The sequence below is a fragment of the Anabrus simplex genome, chromosome 5 (assembly GCF_040414725.1).
Source record: "Anabrus simplex isolate iqAnaSimp1 chromosome 5, ASM4041472v1, whole genome shotgun sequence".
In the NCBI taxonomy this organism is placed as follows: domain Eukaryota; kingdom Metazoa; phylum Arthropoda; class Insecta; order Orthoptera; family Tettigoniidae; genus Anabrus; species Anabrus simplex.
The window spans coordinates 182,468,943-182,488,150 of NC_090269.1; the positions used below are offsets into that span (position 1 = coordinate 182,468,943).

At 40.0% G+C, this 19,208-nt stretch overlaps 1 protein-coding gene across 1 annotated transcript in view; it reads right to left on the bottom strand.

Annotated features, from left to right (window-relative positions):
* The window catches only part of LOC136874422 (zinc finger protein 668), a 52,775-nt gene extending 34,365 nt beyond the window's left edge, over positions 1-18,410 (bottom strand). The window contains exons 1-2 of the mRNA XM_068227799.1: positions 18,313-18,410; positions 17,606-17,738 (exon numbers count right to left, since the gene is read on the bottom strand). Of these exons, the coding sequence (XP_068083900.1) occupies positions 17,606-17,653 (48 nt within the window). The 5' untranslated portion in view covers positions 17,654-17,738; positions 18,313-18,410. The remainder of the gene's footprint in view (positions 1-17,605; positions 17,739-18,312) is intronic.
* Between the last annotated feature and the right edge of the window lie 798 nt (positions 18,411-19,208).

The window sequence follows — 19,208 nt, forward strand, 5'->3', positions numbered from 1 at the left end:
CTCCTGAACAAGTTTTGGCCTTTGTTAATGTAGTTTTGACCAATTCCCCTTTCCTTTTCAAAGATATTTCTAAACATCAGGAAGATGACCCTGAATTGAAGGCTATTATTGACAGGATTAAGTCTGGTGAGCGTGTCAAACCCTTGTCATTAAGAATGGTGCTCTGTGTTGTCCTGCTCGTGGGCGCAGAGACCACAAAATTGTTGTTCCAGCTAATTTAGTTCCTGCTCTTTTCAAATATGTCCATGAATCCCCTGTTGCTGGACAAATCGGTGTGTTCAAGACTAGAGAGAAAATCCATAAACATTTCATTTGGAAATCCATGGACGGTGAAATCCGCACCATGGTCAAATCTTGTAAAACCTGTAATATTAGTAAACCTGCTCCTAATACCCGACTAGGTCTGTTGTCATCTGAGAAAGCTTCTCGCCCAATGGAGGGACTGTTTATAGACTACATCGGTCCCTTCCAGCGATCACGGACTGGCCATCATTTCGTACTTGTGCATGTTGATGCGTTCTTGCGTTTTACATGGCTGTTTCCTACTCGCATGGCTAATGCTAATACTACTATTTCTTGCTTGAAACAGATCTTTGCTTCATTTGGACCCAGTCAATTTCTGGTGAGTGATAATGCTAGAGCTTTTACATCTGTGCAATTCCGTAATTTCTGTTTTGACCTATCTATTTCTCGCGTGACTACCACCCCTTATTATCCCAGGCCTAATTATGCTGAAAGAGTCAATCGAAATTTAAGATCTGCTCTTATTGCCTACCATTCTTCTGACCATTCTAAGTGGGATTCATCACTTAATTGGTTATCATTTGCTTTTAACACTGCCGTTCATGAAAGTCCTGCTTCTGCTTCATTGATGTTAGCGTTCACCCCAATTCTCCACTCTCTAATCTGTGGTCTATTAACGATTTTCTACCTGATGTCGCAAATCCAGAAACGATCCATGCTGCTTGGCAAGGTGCGTGTAAGAATTTGAAAATATATTACGCTAAAGTTCAACGTAACTATAATCACGGGCAAAGACCGCTCAATCTGTCTGTGGGTGACCTGGTTTATGTAAAGACTCATACTATGAGTAGTGCTGCGAACCATGTCATTAGTAAGTTGGCCCCCAGATTTCGAGGTCCCTGCACGATATTGAAATTTTTAACCCCTGTGTCATTGTTAGTCAGCGATCTTGAAAAGAAAAGGATCAGTCGAGTCCATTTATCGCAAGTCAAGATCCCCTAGTTATGAGATGATGCTTTAGAAACCATTAGTTACTTAAGGAAATTTAGTTGGAAGCACATTTTTGGGGTACATATCCAGCCGGATACATTGGCAAGTTTAGAGGTTATTTGAGATTTTAGTTGTAATAAGAATGGTCGTTTGAGATCATGTTAGGAATAATTTAGTATGTCCTTTAGGTTAAGATTTTCATTCATTGTCATAACTAGGGATCCCTTGTAAAATTTCCAGTATTAAGGTAAACTCCAGTAAACTTTCCTAATTTGATTTGGTCTCTTATGTTCGGTAAATTTTTATACATGCTTCCCCTGGGGGGGGCTTGGAGTTCCCAAAGATATTTGGGGAGAGGTTATCCTCATTGCACAGAATATTAACAGAGTTCTATAGTAATAGTCGTAAAGAAAAGAAAAATAGAAAAACCACCCTTCAGTCTACGTTTCTCAAAAGACTCTTCTGCATAGCCGAGGCTATGGCTTTTCCTGAATTACTTCCTTTTCTGCTGCGGATTAATCTCTGTTCCAGTGATCACGATAACCTGGTCCAGACAGGGAACCTGTCGTGCCTGTTGGAAGGGGCACTATGAATTCCTGACCTATTTGCATCCAACCTGGGAGTGCGGTGTCGCAGAATTCCTTGTGGTGGCAGTTGCCCAGTACTGCGCCATGTCTTACTACATGTTCACGGTGAGTTCACTATTCGAGTGAACTAAATGAAGCGTCACTGGAGACCCTGGTGGGACTGAAAAGGAAAACCGTGTTATCAGGCAGCCGATGTCAGCAATCCTATGGACAGCAATACCTGTGGTCGAGCTTAGGAAATTCTGCTTCCAAGATACTCTTAGTAAAAGTCGCATCAAGATGTGGGTGATATGTGTTGGTATCAGTGTGTTTTCACAAAATTCAGACCTCCAGTTAAACAGCTATTTAATGTAAAGTGTTTTTTTAAGATTTATTATTGAGCAGACCTCGAGATTTGGTGGTGGAGGATGTCGCCGGTGGTGAGTTCATGAAGTCGTTGGAATCATTTCATTCTTGACATTACACTAAAAATTTGTCATGAAATCATCATTGAAAGAAACTAAGGAACTGACATTTTTTGAAGAATATATATATATATATATATATAAATAATTTGTTTTGCAAAATTAATAACTAGTTCGATAGAGGACAGTTCGGGTTTAGGAAAGGTTATTCCACTGAAGCTCAACTTGTAGGATTCCAGCAAGATATAGCAGATATCTTGGATTTAGGAGGTCAAATGGACTGTATTGTGATTGACCTGCCTAAGGCATTTGATAGGGTGGATCATGGGAACTACTGACAAAAATGAGTGCCACTGGACTAGACAAAAGAGTGACTGAATGGGTGGCTATATTTCTAGAAAATAGATCTCAGAGAATCAGAGTAGGCAAAGCTTTATCTGACCCTGTAATAATTAAGAGGGGAATTCCTCAAGGCAGTATTATTGGACCTTAATATTTCCTTATATATCTATATATAAAAACTAGCTGATGTACCTGTGTTTCACAACGGAATTCTTATAAAGACTGTCTTTGTGGTTTTCAAAACTTTACCATTACAATGACGTCAGTAGGAATGTAGCGATTAAAAGCAACATTATCGTATAAAATACTCAATCAATTGAAAAACAGCATATTTTCTCACTTTTAACGAACAGCACTACGCTGACGATTTAACAGTCCAAAGTTCCCGTGCTCGAATGACCAGGCTGCAGACAGCCACGAACACTCCCCTGCCATTATTCCGTTAAGTCTGCATACTGCTCACTCCAATCAATGCCTCAGAGTAGGGATCGAATAGCTGGAATACTGTGATGGACTAATGTGTTATCAGCAGTATTAGAAAATGTATGAACCAGATGAAAGGCATTAAAGAAGAGAGAGATCTAACTCCCCATCTACTTCCCGCCAATATTCAGGCAGGCTGTTATACTCGGTACGTAGCAGTTATCCCATCTATCAGAGATGATTTGCAACAGAAGACACAAAGCACATCACAACAAACAATGGTCAATGTAATGCTATTGTTGATCAATTTTATGATCTTTCTATATTGTAGGCCTTCACATTTAGTTTTCTTTCGACTCTGTGATGTTAGGGCGTCTTATAAAATTATTTATAGCATAGACTGTAGTTCCTTATTCCCCGTCTTTACATAGCGATTTTCATTAAATTCTGTTTCCCCATTTTCTCGTGACTCGGTGCTGATATGAACTTAGTAACAACTTAGTAAACCAATTCATTATATATGTGTTATCAAAGATGTAAATATGTTAAGTGCTCAGCCTAGAGGCTGGTTTGATCCTCAACAGTTCCACCATCAACTGTCATAGGTGGCCTAGGTGTTACTGAAGAGGCATACTAGGGAAATGAGAAGTGAGGTCGTTTCCTCACTGAGCCAGAAGTTGCTCTACATATCAGTCTGCCAAGTCCACTAAAATGAACGCACCAACTGACCCTATGAGCAATGGATGGTACGGTAAACATGTATAAGATATAATAATTTTAAATTAATATTATTTAACTTTAGTTATGTAGGCTAGTATTCATCGATAGGACCACTAATAACATAAATAGGTCTTATGGTGACAATGGGACAGGAAAGGGCTAGGAGTGGGAAGGAAGCAGCTGTGGCCTTAATTAAGGTACAGCTCCAGCATTTGCCTGGTGTGAAAATGGGAAACCACGGAAAACCATCTTCAGGGCTGCCAACAGTGGGGTTCGATCCCACTATCTCCCGAATACTGGATACTGGCAGCACTTAAGCAACTGTGCTACCGAGCTCGGTGGCCTAGATTGTAGCGACTTCACTCCATTGCCATGGAGCGATTTTCATTCAATTTGCTTCAGTAGTTTTCTCGTGATGCGTGTACATACATACAGACAGACAAGACAGAAAGAAATTTCAGAAAATTAAAAAGTGCATTTCCTTGTTACCATGGACATGACCGAAACAGAAATTCTGAGCAATGTACAGACAAAACTCTTATTTTATATATATATAGAATATGAGTAAAGAAGTGGAATCAGAGATAAGGCTTTTTGTGGATGATGTTATTCAGTATAGAATAATAAATAAGTTACAAGACTGTGAGCAACTGCAAAATGACCTTGATGATGTTGTGAGATGGACAGCAGGCAATGATATGGTGATAAACGGGGTTAAAAGTCAGGTTGTGAGTGTCACAAATAGGAAACGTCCTCTCAGTTTTAATTACTGCGTTGATGGAGTGAAAGTTCCTTTTGGGGATCATTGTAAGTACCTAGCTGTTAATGCAAGGAAAGACCTTCATTGAGGTAATCACATAAATGGGAATGTAAATAAAGGGTACAGATCTCTTGCACATGGTTATGAGGGTGTTTGGGGGTTGTAGTAAGGATGTAAAGGAGAGGGTATAAACGTCTCTGATAAGAAACCAAATAGTGTGTGGTTCCAGTGAATGGGACCCTCTCCAGGATTACTTGATTCAAGAACTGGAAAAAATCCAAAGAAAAGCAGCTCGATTTGTTCTGGGTGATTTCCAACAAAAGAGTAGCGTTACAAAAATGCTGCAAAGTTTGGGCTGGGAAGACTTAGGAGAAAGAAGACGAGCTGCTCGACTAAGTGGTATGTTCTGAGCTGTCAGTGGAGAGATGGCATGGAATGACGTTAGTAGAAGAATAATTTTGAGTGGTGTCTTTAAAAGTAGGAAAGATCACAATAAGAAGATAAAGTTGGAATTCAAGAGGACAAAATGGGGCAAATATTCATTCATAGGAAGGGGAGTTAGGTATTGGAATAACTTACCAAGGGAGATGTCCAATAATTTCCAATTTCTTTGAAATTGTTCAGAAAAGGCTAGGAAAACAACAGGTAGGGAATCTGCACACCTGGGTGACTACCTTAAGTGCAGATCAGTAGTGATTAATTGATGTCTCATCAGCAATATTGAGCCACCTAGCAGAGCGTGAAAGTCTGAAGAACAGCATTAGAACAGGACGACGTGATCACACAATGAAGCTTGTAACTTTAACACAACTTGCAGAAATACTGGTAAAATTCTTTGGAATCATTTAAGAAAAGGCTAGGAAAACAACAGATTGGAAATCTACCACCTGGGCAACTGCCCTAAATGCAGATCAATGTTGACTGATTGATTGATGATTCAAGTGAACCGAATTTAAGTTTCAAACTCGGTCCACCACACCACTTGCAGTCACAGAATGAGTTAAATCACATCAACAACCTTTCTCACAGATATCAAGAAATGTTTCCGCATAATGGTAGGCTTCTGAGAAGTGGTGCCTAGCCAAAGCGGTAAGGGTGAGCTCGGTTCACCTGAAAGGACATAGGTTCAATTTCCCATCAGGATGTCAAAAAAATTTTACATGAGATTTCCACTTTTGGAGAGACACATATCCCTGATGTTCAATTGGCGTACACCAAAAATGAGAACCAGGTTAATTCTTGGGGATAAAGGCAGCAGGGCATAAAAGCAGGCAAAGTTGTAGTTTTATACGACTGTAGATACTGTGATCACAGCCAATAAGACCTCCAGTTTAACGTAGAATTCAAACTACAGGGACATTACTTATCATTTCAAAAATCCCACATGCATTGGGCCGGAACTAAAATGCAGCTGCCGTGGTGAGAAGCCAGTGACTTAATGTCACTATCATATTATCATGCTCCACTTAGAGTTGAGGTCACGACTAGTGGAAGCATTTATCTTTCCCTCCTTCAAGGGCCTTCATAGACTAATCAGAGATGGCTTTGCTTTGATACTCTTCTATTATTTTCAATCAGTTCCATCACACTGGCCCATTTCCTTTTGTTTTGAGCTTGTTTCACTTGAAGAAAAAATCTGATAAAGCAAATTTAATTTTACAAATACTCTGGTTTGACCATAAGATTCAGCATGAGGAATTCAACATATTAAACAAGGTATTTATTACCTAAGCAGAATTTGTTACAAATTGAGTCAGGAAGCTGACTGTTTAATAATGAACTTCCTAAATATTTCTTGCACTAACAAAATGTAAACAATCTGTTGTTTTGTTGCATTTTCAGACATAGGCCTACAGCCAGGGCAGTTTTACACAGTTTTTTTTTTTTTTTGCAAGTGGCTTTACGTCGCACCGACACAGATAGATCTTATGGCGACAATGGGATAGGAAAGGGCTAGGAGTTGAAAGGAAGCAGCCGTGGCCTTAATTAAGGTACAGCCCCAGCATTTGCCTGGTGTGAAAATGGGAAACCATGGAAAACCATCCTCAGGGGTGCCGATAGTGGGATTCGAACCCACTATCTCCCGGATGCAAGCTCACAGCTGCACGCCCCTAACCGTGCGGCTAACTCGCCCGGTTTTTACACAGCTACCCACTCTCAACAAATGCACAAAAATATATATATAAATATCAGTTAAAAATTCTGTGTTTGGTCCACTGACTCTGTTATACATGTGCCTTATGTGCAAACAAACTAGGGAAAATCTACACAGGGTTGTACAATGGTAAGTTTTTGTTCCCCAGAATCAAACTACCGGTACTTTAATTTAGCAATACAATACTGTATCTCAAAAGGCATATGTTTCTTGTAACAACAGGTGGTTGTTTTATGTTCGGTACGAATAACTTAAAACCTTACACCGAAATGTTGAATTAACGTAGCGACAAAAAATCTTCTAGCAAGGCTCAATAGGGCCATACATAGTTCTCCATATTTGTACTCCTTGAATGAAAGGAAAACACTTAGGATTGTGATGCGCGGGGATATTTCCGTGTAGAGGCCTCAGTATTGGGAATATAACCATGTGTTGACAAATGTAAGACATAAGGAAAGGGGCAATTAACAAGGGATTACTCAGTAGGGGCCCAGAACGTGATCACCGAGATAACGGGGGCCACGGCCAGAAACAGTTGCAAGCTTGCAACATCGTGTCAGCTTTTGTACATCGGTTCCCGTAAACAGCAATGTCCTAGGGATCCTCGGGTTGTGCCGTGGTTCAGAGATGTGCTGTGTTTAAGTTGCAGCGGTGGGAAGACTGTGACAGGATTGTGAGCTGCACTTAGTTCCTCATTTTGTGCCATATAAGCAACTTTTTTTGAAGAGCGACAAGACAATCGCTGATGCGTGCCTAAGTTCGATAGCTGGCCTATATATTTTGTCAAATGCCCGGGAACGGATTGAAACCTCAAATGGCACCATCAAAAGTGCGGGTAACTATTTTGTAATTGGCAGGCATGATAACTCAGTTCCAATGGTCCTATCTTTTCATCAGGACGGCCCAGGCTTAGATTGCAGTCGATGCATGAAAGATTTTTAAAATGGGAAGTCACGTTCTATTGATACGGATTCTACTTAAAACACTAGATCCCGTCCCTTACCTTTCTTTATACTTTTGAGCCATAATCACATCATTTATGGTGGTGTATTTTGAGTATCCAGCAATTCTTTGGGCTTACCTTGTACCTTATATGGTGAGTGGATGCAGTGGCGTACCCAAAAAATAATTTCAGGCCAGTAGCGTGGATACAACTTTTCCTTGGAAGGACTTGTGAAAAGATTTTTTAATTTTTATTTAGAACTAGCTGATGTACCCGTGCTTCGCTACGGGATTCTCAGAAAGACTGACTTGGTGGTTTTCCTAACTGAATTCAACATAGGTCATTACAAAAACGTCAATAGGAATGCAGCGATTGAAAGCAATGTTATCATATAAAATACTCGATCAAATGAAAAACCGCATACTTTCTCACTTTGAACGAACAGTACTACGGTGCCGATCTAAGAGTCCAAAGTTCCAGAGCTGGAATAACCAGGTCGCAGACTGCCGTGAACACTCCTCTGTCATTATTCCGTTAAATATGCACACTACTCATTCCAATCAGTGCCTCAGAGTAGGGATTGAATAGCTCGAATACTATGATGAACCAGTGTGTTACGTACCAGATATATAAGAAAATGTATGAACCAGAGGAATGGCATGCTAAAGAAGAAAGTTATCTTACGCCCCAGCTACTTCCCGCCAATATACAGCCAGGCTGTAACAGTCGGTACGACCAGGCGAGTTGGCCGTGTGGTTAGGGGCGCGCAGCTGTGAGCTTGCATCCGGGAGATAGTGGATTCGAACCCCACTGCCGGCAACCCTGAAGATGGTATTCCGTGGTTTCCCATTTTCACACCAGTCACACCAGGCTGTACCTTAAAGCCAAGGCCGCTTCCTTCACACCACTATTCATTTCCTATCCCATCGTCGCCATAAGACCTACCTGTGTCGGTGCGACGTCAGCAAATAAAAAAAAAATCGGTACGCTGCAGTAATCCTATCTATCGGGGATTAGAGGAAACAGAAGACAAAAAGCACATCATAACAAACAATGGTCAATGTAATGTTATTGTTGATAAAGTTTATGAGCTTTCTATATTGCAGGCCTCCACATAAATTTTCTTTCGACTCTGTGATATTAGGGTGTCTTACAAAATTATTTATATCGTAGAATGTAGTTCCTTATTCTCACACTGTACATACCGATTTTCACTAAATTCTATTTACCCTTTTTCTCGTGACTCGGCGCTGTTATGGACTTAGTAACAAAAATCCAAATTCATGAATATCTCTGTTTATATGCGGTACGGTAACAATGTATAAGACATAAGTGATCGGAAATTTAATACCTTCTTACATAACTACTACTAACTTACGACATAACTAAAGTTATGTTAGTTATGTAGTATTTATCGATACGACCACTAATAACATAAATAACTTATTTGAGAAATACATTTCAGGCCTTCCCCTAAACTACCATTTCACTAAACGTGAATAAAATAATTTGTAGCCTAGATCGCAGTGGTTCATTACCTGACATTACATACCGATTTTCATTAAATTCTCTTTAGCCGTTTTCTATTGATGCGTGTACAGAAGGACAGACAGACAGACAGACAGAAAATACGAAAAGTAAAAAATGCATTTCCTTGTTACTGTGGACATGACAGATCCAGAAATATCATTCATTTCAAATTCTGAGCAATGCACAGGCAAAACATTTATTTTATATATAGATTACATTTTAGGCCTTCCCCTAAACTACCATTTCACTCAGTGCGAATAACATTATTGATAGCCTAGATTATAGCGACCTATTCCCCGACTTTGCATACCAATTTTCGTGATGATACGACCACTAATAAACTAAATATTTGACAATTAAATTTTAGGCCTTCCCCTAAACTACCATTTTTCTCAGCGTGTATAGCCTATATTGTAGCGAATTATTTTCCATCCTTGTCTAGCGATTTTCATTAAGACACGACCACTAATAACGTAAATATTTGAGAAGTAAATTTCAGGCCTTCCCCTAAACTACCATTTCCCTCAGCGTGATTAAAATAATTTATAGCCTAGATTGTAGCGGTTCATCACCCGACTTTACATTCCGATTTTCATTGAATTCTCTTCAGCCGTTTTCTCGTGATGCGTGTACATACATACATAACTTACATACATACAGACAGACAGACAGACAGACAGACAGACAGACAGACAGACAGACAGACAGAAATTACGTAAAAGTAAAAAATGCATTTTCTTGTTACTGTGGACATGACTGATATAGAAATACCATTCTTTTCAAATTCTGAGCAATGTACAGACAAAACTCTTATTTTATATATATAGATTTGCTTTACGTCGTACAGTAGGTCTTATGGCAACGATGGGAAAGGCTAAGAGTGGGAAGGAAGCGGACGAGGCCTTACTCAAGGTACAGCCCTAGCATTTGTGTGGTGTGAAAATGGGAAATCACGGAAAACCATCTTAAGGCTGCCGACAGTGGGGTTTGAACCCACTATCTCCCGGATGCAAGCACACAGCTGTGCGCCCTAACCGCACGGCCAACTCGCCCGGTGGATATGAAAAGAAAGCCGGTCCTATCGGGTGCAGTGACGGATCTTCAGTAGATATTGATGGTTTGATGATGATGATGCTTGTTGTTTAAAGGGGCCTAACATCGAAGGTCATAGGCCCCTATTGATGGTTTTGATTGTTACCATGTACAATCATAGCTTCTGTACTCTTAACATAAACCGGCTGCATTATTGAAAACTGTTCATAAAATTGGTAATATCGTTCTTCGGTTGTGAGGAAATAGAATCTTCATTTAATTTGTCTTCTTATAAAAAGGAGCCACTTTGGTTCTACATCCCGTGAAGGTGACTACCTTCTACGTCGTAGATATTTCGATTACGGGGGACTCAAGGACAATTCTAATGCACCCAAAAACAAGGCTGTATCTTTCCCAGCCCATGCCTTTCTTAACTGTCAGTGCCGGGAATCGAATGCAGGATGCCTTAAGTCATATTCTAAAATAAGGGGACCTAAAAGTAACCAGCTGGCCCCGCGGTGTAGGGGTAGCGTGTCAACCTCTTACCGGAGGCTCCCGGCTTGATTCCCGGCCATGCCAGGGACTTTTACCTGGATCTGAGGGCTGGTTCGAGGTACACTCAGCCCACGTGTTTATAATTGAGGAGCTATCTGACGGTGAGATAATGGCCCCGGTCTAGAAAGCCGAGAATAACGGCGGAGAAGATTCGTCGTGCTGACCACACGACACCTCGTAATCTTCAGGCCTCCGGGTTGAACAGCAGTCGCCTGCTAGGCGATGGCCCTTCGGGGCTGTTACGCCATGGAGTTTGGTTTGCAAAAGTGAACAGAGAAGGTAGCGGCACCCCTGCAAGCCTCTTTAGCTTCCAGCTAGTTCTTCTGTCCGGCCTCGTGCATTTAGGACAGTTGGAAAATGTACGCCTTAATAAAGGCTCCTCATAAAATTTTTGTAAAAATACTAACTGCATCTATTTATAGCAATAATCACAAAGCCTCCTTGTCATGTGGCTCAGTTGGTTGAGTCGCTGTCCTTCTGAGTCCGAGTTTGCAGGTTCAAATCCCGGCTTGGGTCGGTGGCCCTTAAAACGGTGTTGAAATGGCAACAGCTCCATGTCGTTGGTTTCTGGCACATTAATGAAAATTATATATATGAATATTGGCGTCACAAAACTGTAACTTTATACCACGGTACTATATTCTGTATCCCAGGCTTGCCAGGGAAAGCAATTAACAATTTGCTTTACGTCGCACCGACACAGATAGGTCTTATGGAGACGGTGGGAGAGGAAAGGCCTAGGAGTGGGAAGGAAGCAGCCGTGGCCTTAATAATTAAGGTACACTCGCATGGTGTGAACATGGGAAACCACAGGAAACCATTTTCAGGGCTGCCGACAGTGGGGTTCGAATCCACTATCTCCTGGATGCAAGCTCACAGCTGTGTGGCCCTAACCGCGAGGTAAAACTAATAGGACAAGGTAAACCCTACCTAGCATATGTTGTGACGTGTATTTTTCTATAGCAACTAACAAAATACGTATCTATACCCATACGCTTTACATTCTATATTTTATGTATTTATTTATTTATTTGTTTGTTTGTTTATTAGTGCCTTCTGTACAGTGGCAAAGTCAGGGCTCCAGGCCCCCTCGTACACTTAACCACATACTATTCAAAATCTTAAATAAAATACTGAGATACTAAAAATAGTTAAAACTACATAAATTAATTGAATTGAAAGTAAATGTAAATAAATTACTAACTAAATTAACATTAAAACTAATTAATATTAAAAACTCTTAAAAATAACTAATCCTCAGGCATGCACACATTCATACTTCAACCATTCAGTCAGCTGTCCTCTGCAGGTAGTCTCGGCAGGTGACCTTAAATTATGATTTTAAAAAAAAGCTACTTTCTCTGACCTGAGCTGGCAGGGTATTCCATAATCTGGCGACAGTCACCACAAATGATCTATTAATTTTATTTGTGCGGTGCAGAGAAATAGAAAGAATGAATCTAGAACGTGTATTTAATTTGTGAAATTATGATAAAAAGATGAATTTAGAAGAAACATACAGAGGCTGACTTTCAGCTACCACGCTAAACACCATCGTTAACTCTTTCCCACGGATTGCATAGTAAAGCGTACTGGAGTCGCACATTGTCTCCCGCGGGTTGCGTAGTAAAGCGTACTCGACTTTCAAACCGACTTCCTCTGCCATCTGTCTGCTAAACATATAACTTTTTGGAACCAGTGAATTCCCTACGCTTCCTAGATACTACTGGCATGCACAGAATCCTAAAATAAAGTGTTCTTTTATATTTTCTTAGATAGAACAGACAGCTGACTGAATGTAAACACATTGCAGCAACATGGCTGCTTATAACAAGTGGAATGTGAAGGATATTTGTTACAAATTAGATCAATATGTTGACAAATGCAATGGTAGTGAGTTTGAAGTTGTAGGTATGATAATAAAAATGGTATGGGAAGCATTTGGGACAGGATATGAATCTGAGAGAAATCGAAATACGGCACAGGACAGGAAATGTTCAATCAGGTACTGTCTCCTTTTAAAGTATTAGGCACCGGGCGAGTTGGCCGTGCGCGTAGAGGCGCGCGGCTGTGAGCTTGCATCCGGGAGATAGTAGGTTCGAATCCCACTATCGGCAGCCCTGAAGATGGTTTGCCGTTGTTTCCCATTTTCACACCAGGCAAATGCTGGGGCTGTACCTTAATTAAGGCCACGGCCGCTTCCTTCCAACTCCTAGGCCTTTCCTATCCCATCGTCGCCATAAGACCTATCTGTGTCGGTGCGACGTAAAGCCCCTAGCAAAAAAAAAGTATTAGGCCTACTTGTAAAAACATAATTAGCCTATGTTTTAATTCTTCAGTTAATTCTGTTTCGGACTATGATCCTCTGCTTAATTACATAATAGCCTATTCCAACTAATGTCAATTTACCTTCCAATCCCATTCAGTCAAAAATTGTTTATAGTTTGTATGTTCGAGAGGAAGCACGATTTGCTATCTAAATATCTTCATTCGACTGATCCCGAAAATGAAATAAAATGGGAGATTCAGGGTGAATTCCTGCGTTCTCTGCATTACCAAGAAAATAAGAGCCCCATCATGTCCAGCAATTTAGATTCACTTCAAGAACAAGATTAGTAAAAGGATTCAAGCTAGAAGTTGTTTCTATCATAGTGTAAGAAACATGTTATGGGACAAAGATGTGCCAACGGAAGCAAAGGATACTATGTACACGATGTATTACGTACCCATAACAACTTACGGAGCAGATACTTGGACAATGACAAAGAAGGATGAGAGTCGAATACAGGCAGCCGAAATGAAGTTCTTGAGGAGTAAGCTACAGAAGAGTAGAAGAGAAAATAAGGAATGAGAAAATCCGGGAAGAAATTGGAGTGGAAAAAATGAATGATAGAATAGAGAAGAGCCGACTAAGATGGTTTGGACACATAAAGCAGATGAGCGATGAAAGAATGCCAAAAAAGGTGATGGAAATGCAAATCCAAGGAAGGAGAGGCCATGGACGACCACGATTGAGATGGAAGGATACCATCCAACGCAGCATTATAGAAAGAAACCTGGACTGGGACACAGTGTTGGAGGAAGAGTGGTGGAAAGACCGAAGAAAGTGGAGAGGAACCATATTTGCCCCTACCTGGCTACAGCTGGATAAAGGGAAATGATGATGATGATTGGATGCTTCCTGATGTATCATTCTGAATGGGGGGGAGGGGGTTTTGCGTGTAATTACGTGATCTCATTGTATCACTTTAGAATAACTATAGTGTATTTTCCATTGTTGCAAAATTTGAAAGTGGTATCTAAAGTGGTTTTTACAGAATAAATTATTCAGTGAAGGTACTCCACAACTATACCTGACAAGCAAATTATTACTCTAGGTTTCGCCTGACAGTGAGTCAAAGATATTCCGTGGGAAAGGGTTAAAGTGTGTAGCTGCCGACGTTTATCAGACATCAGCCATGAGACAGCCTGATAGTATGGGGCGATATGAACATCGTACACGATATTGTAAATAAATCGCAGGCAGGAATTCAGTGCTTGTTGAAATTTAAGTATCTATTCTCTCGTCAGGTCAACTAAAACCACGTCACAATAATCAAGAATAGGGAGAATGAGTGTCTGTATTAGTTTGGCGTGTAGTTCTAATGCCGTTTAAGAGGGTGAAGAACTCCAAAAATCTTTTTACGTATTTCTTTCATGTGATCAGACCAATCAAGTGTTTCATTCATCATTACGCCGAGATTTGTAACCGTTTTACTGTAGGAAATAATGTTACCATTCACTAGGATAGGCGGTATTGCAACATTGTTTTGAGCAGCTCAGTAATTTTCGTGATCCAATTATGATTGCCTGAGATTTTGTGCAGTTTAGTATCAGAGAGTTTCGTTGCGCATATACACCGAGTTGTTGGAGGTCATTGTTAATATCTTGTCTTGCAGTGTTGATGTATTTGTACCGAGCTCGATAGCTGCAGTCGCTTAACTGCGGCCAGTATCCAGTAATCGGGAGATAGTGGGTTCGTGCTCCACTGTCGGCAGCCCTGAAGATGGTTTTCTGTGGTTTCGCATTTTCACACCAGGCAAATGCTGGGGCTGTACCTTAATTAAGGCCACGGCAGCTTCCTGCCAACTCCTAGGCCTTTCCTATCCCATCATCGCCATAAAACTTATCTGTGTCGGTGCGACATAACGCAAATAGCAAAAGATATATTTGTTCATCAGCATAGAGGTGGTGTGTGTTATTTCCTGTCACAGATGGTATGTCATTGATATAAATACAGAAAATTAGGGGCCTTGGAATACTGCCCTGCGGGGCAACACTAAGTTTCATTTTCCATTTAGAGACTTTGTCGTTTACTATTACACGCTGTTGATGGTTACTCAAATAAGAACTAAAAACCTTAAACGCAGCCAGGTCGAAATTTAGCAGTTCCATTTTATCATAGTCTGAATTACTATAGTGTCAAAGGCGCTACTGAAGTCAAGAAGGATAAGTATAGTGAGCAGTCATTTGTACATAACGATTCTAATGTCTTCCATAACCTTCAAACGTGCTGTCGCGGTACTGTGACACTTCTTGAATCGAGATTGCAAAGGGTCCAAAAGAGCATTTTTATTTAGGTATTCCAGAAATTGCTCGTATACTAAACGTTCAAAAGCTTTAGAAAGTGCAGGGAGTATGGACATAGGACGATAGTCAGAGGGTGATTGTGGGTCTAAACTCTTAGGTACCGGTATAATATTAGCTGTTTTCCAGACAGGAGGGAAAGTTCCGTTTAGTAAACAATAGTTCAGTATGTGCGTCAGTATAGGCAGGACAACACCCATAATGTTATGTATAAAAGTAATAGGAATATCTGTAGTCTTTGATTTAATCAAGTACAAAGCCTTTTTAACCTGATTTTCTGTGACACTGTGAAATGTGAATGGTGGATTGGCTGGATGGGAAGGCGGTGAGTCGGTGCAGTTAATTGGAGAAGGTTGAATATTTATTCTACTAGAGTAATCATTCAGTTTGTCAAGTGGAATGTCAGGAGTTGTCTGTCTCTGTTGACGTTTTCCTACTCCCAGAGCTCTAAGTTGGTCCCATGTGCAATTCAAATTTAAGTTGTTAGCAAAATTCCGGAAATATCTAATTTTTTATTGCTGATTAACTGCTTTGTGCGATTTCTTAAGATGCTCTAAGATTCCAAGTCTGCGTCATGTAGGGTTTGTTTATAATATCGAAATAATGAGTCACGGTGGGCCATCATTCTCTTGGCTTCATCATCTAGCCATGAACAAGAAGGGCGAGAAACCTGTATTTGGCGCGTGTGTGTATTTCTTTGCAGCATTATTTGTATAAAATGTCACTTCTTTATTGCTTATCACATGACCATTATTATAATAACATTACCGTATTTATTCTAAACCAGAATATTGCATCTTTACTCAAACTGTTTATTCTTGCATTCATTTCACTTGTACTCGGAATATATGAAATGCTGCAGTTGGGACGGGAGTAACAGGGGTACCTTTTTTACCTTTTTTTTTTTTTTTTGTTGCTTTAGTCGCACCGACACAGATAGGTCTTATGGTGATGATGGGAGAGGAAAGGCCTAGGAATGGGAAGGAAGCGGCCGTGGCCTTAATTAAGGTACAGCCCCAGCATTTGCCTGCTGTGAAAATGGGAAACCAAGGAAAACCATCTTCAGGGCTGCCGACAGTGGGGTTCGAACCCACTATCTCCCGATTACTGGATACTGGCCGCACTTAAGTGACTGCAGCTATCGAGCTCAGTGGTATTCCTTTTATTAAGCATTTAATGTATAATGTATATGTATATTAGTATTAGCTTCCGGAGTCCGACTCATTGGCTGAATGATCAGTATTGAGGCCTTCGGTTCAGAGGGTGCCGGGTTCGATTCCCGGCCGCTTTGGGGATTTTAACCGTGCCTGATTAATTCTTCTGGCTCGGGGACTGGGTGTTTGTCCCAACACTTTCCTCTTCATATTCAGACAACATACTACACTACCAACCACCAAAGAAAGACACAACAGTGATTACATCCCTCCATATACGGTTGGCGCTGGGAAGGACATCCGGCCGTAAAATAGGGCCAAATCCACATGTGCGACACAGTTCGCACCCGCGACCCCACAGGTGTGGGGAAAGTGGGGAAGAAGAAGAAGAATACTTTTAGCTTCCGGAATCCACAAGAAACCGCCACTCTTACTGGATCCAAGGACACTCATTTCCTTTTTTTATAGATATTCTACACCACCTAAATTCTGGAAGTTTGGACACCTATCAAAATAAAATTCAGGATGAATGCCCCCCCCCCCAAACTGAAATCCTCGCTACGCTACTGCCTATGACTACAAAATTAAATTACCTCGTTGAAACAGAGATTATGTGTCTCAAACATGCCCCATTCACCCCATGAAATGACAAAATCAATTACACATGTTCTTTTCCAGTCCGTTCCTGCAAAGTCAGGTGATGAAAATAAACTGAAAATCTTCAGTCCTAACTACGTGGCCACAAGTCTGTGCTTGGAGTCACAGTGAGCATTCCAGCTACTGGTATCTGCTAATTTAATGCGTTTTTGTGATGAGAATATAAAATAACAGAAGCTCTATAAACTGGTACCATAACCTCTGAATTTTTGAGGCACCATTTACCATTATAGGCCTATTTCCAAGCACCAGTATTAAAAAATTTGACTGCATGAAGGTGAAAGCTGAACGTGTAGTCCTAAATATACCTATCAGCTGTCATTCCATATAAGTTACAACAAGTACAAAATATAAGAATTGAGAAAAACTTGCAATGAATAAAGAATTAAAAGAGCTACTAAAAACTATGCATGAAATATATAGATTTGAAATCATATGCTTCATTAAAAGTATTTCTTGAAAAATTACAGAAGTTATGACTTACTTGAAACCCACAGGTTCTGCTAACAGCATCTTCTGACACACAATCCATAGCTGCCTTTTACACGGCATTGCAGCTCTGAGTTGTCAGCTCACTTTCAAAATGCCTTGAAATGCTATGCTCATTATTTCTACTCCTGCAAGTGTACCATAACAAATATTAAAAAAAAAACATTTCTGGCTTTTAAGAAAAAAGCCTCCTGTATCTTAGTACATATTCCTCATTCAATTGAATTACATACATGTAAAGAACTGTTAAAACACTACTACGCCAGTGCTGTGGTGAGAGGTTATGGTAGAACAATCAAACCAGTCAAATGATGAAACTCTAAATCCAATACTGTATCTCAAAAATCGTATGCCCTTGTAACAACAGGATGGTTTTAAAACATGTAACAGAAAATAAGACAACACAATTCAATTACCTTACTGAAACAGACATTACACGCCAAGCATATAACCCATTCACCCCGCGAAACGACGAAATCAATCGACTTCAACTCCGCATTCGCATATGCCATGCTCTTTTCTAGTCCATACCTGAAGGACAAAATCTACTAAGCCAATTAGGGCCACAGAATGACGGCCATTACGTTCATTATGTTCCATTCATTTGTTTCCTTGAAGTATAATTGTTAAAATCTCATCATACATATCTGTTAGCACAAAACTACGAAAGAAGGATTTATTTGTTGAGAAGGAATAACTTACAACATTTCACACGTTCATTTTGTGATTAAGAAAGTGACACTGCAGTGATATGCAACTGAAATGTGACAGTTCCTCCCTTTGGTTTAGTTGCCGCATTACTGTCAACCTTACACTATGTTTGTAAACAAAGATAACAGATGTAAACTTCGTGACGTAATAACTAAACTTCAAACAGTCACCTATCACAAAAAATATATGTGGGAGAAGAAAAGCATAATTCTAAGAGAACATGTAGTTTAAAACTCTCACTTCTGAAGTTTCCAGGCAAAGAATGCCGACAATCAAAGAATGCTGTACTTTCATGAAACTTTGTTATCAAAGAGAAGATAAAATAGTTCCATTTGACCTCACTTCTCCCTCAGTAATTTATTCTACGGTACGACTGTATCATAGGAATAACTTATTAATTGTTAGATTTTCATTACTACTCAGATACAGTGATTCGTAACCGTTTAATCTCACTCATAGCCACAACCTCGCAACTAATATACGAACTGTTGGTCCATATTAATTTCAAACACTGCCCTATAACAAGTTTTAATCACCATTTAGTAAGTCTTCGCGTTCAGCTGCTGGATTAGACATTTAAAGCTTAGGGTGATCAATTTGTACAGGAATTAGTTTTAGTGTAGCTTATTTGTAGAAGCCAGAGAATTAATTTCTGAACCTTACGTGAAACGTATCTGAAGTCCAGCAGAAAGAAGCAGAAAGAAGCTTTGCAGAAACTAGATACCGTACCGAATAATCCATCTTTATTGGCCTACTCCTTAATATTTTTTCGATAGAATACCGAATATGAAATGTCCCATCCTACAGCTATTTTCTGTTGTAAAAATATAAATGTTCTACATTTCATATTACTGTACCCTTTAATAAGAACTTTGCTGGAACCAATG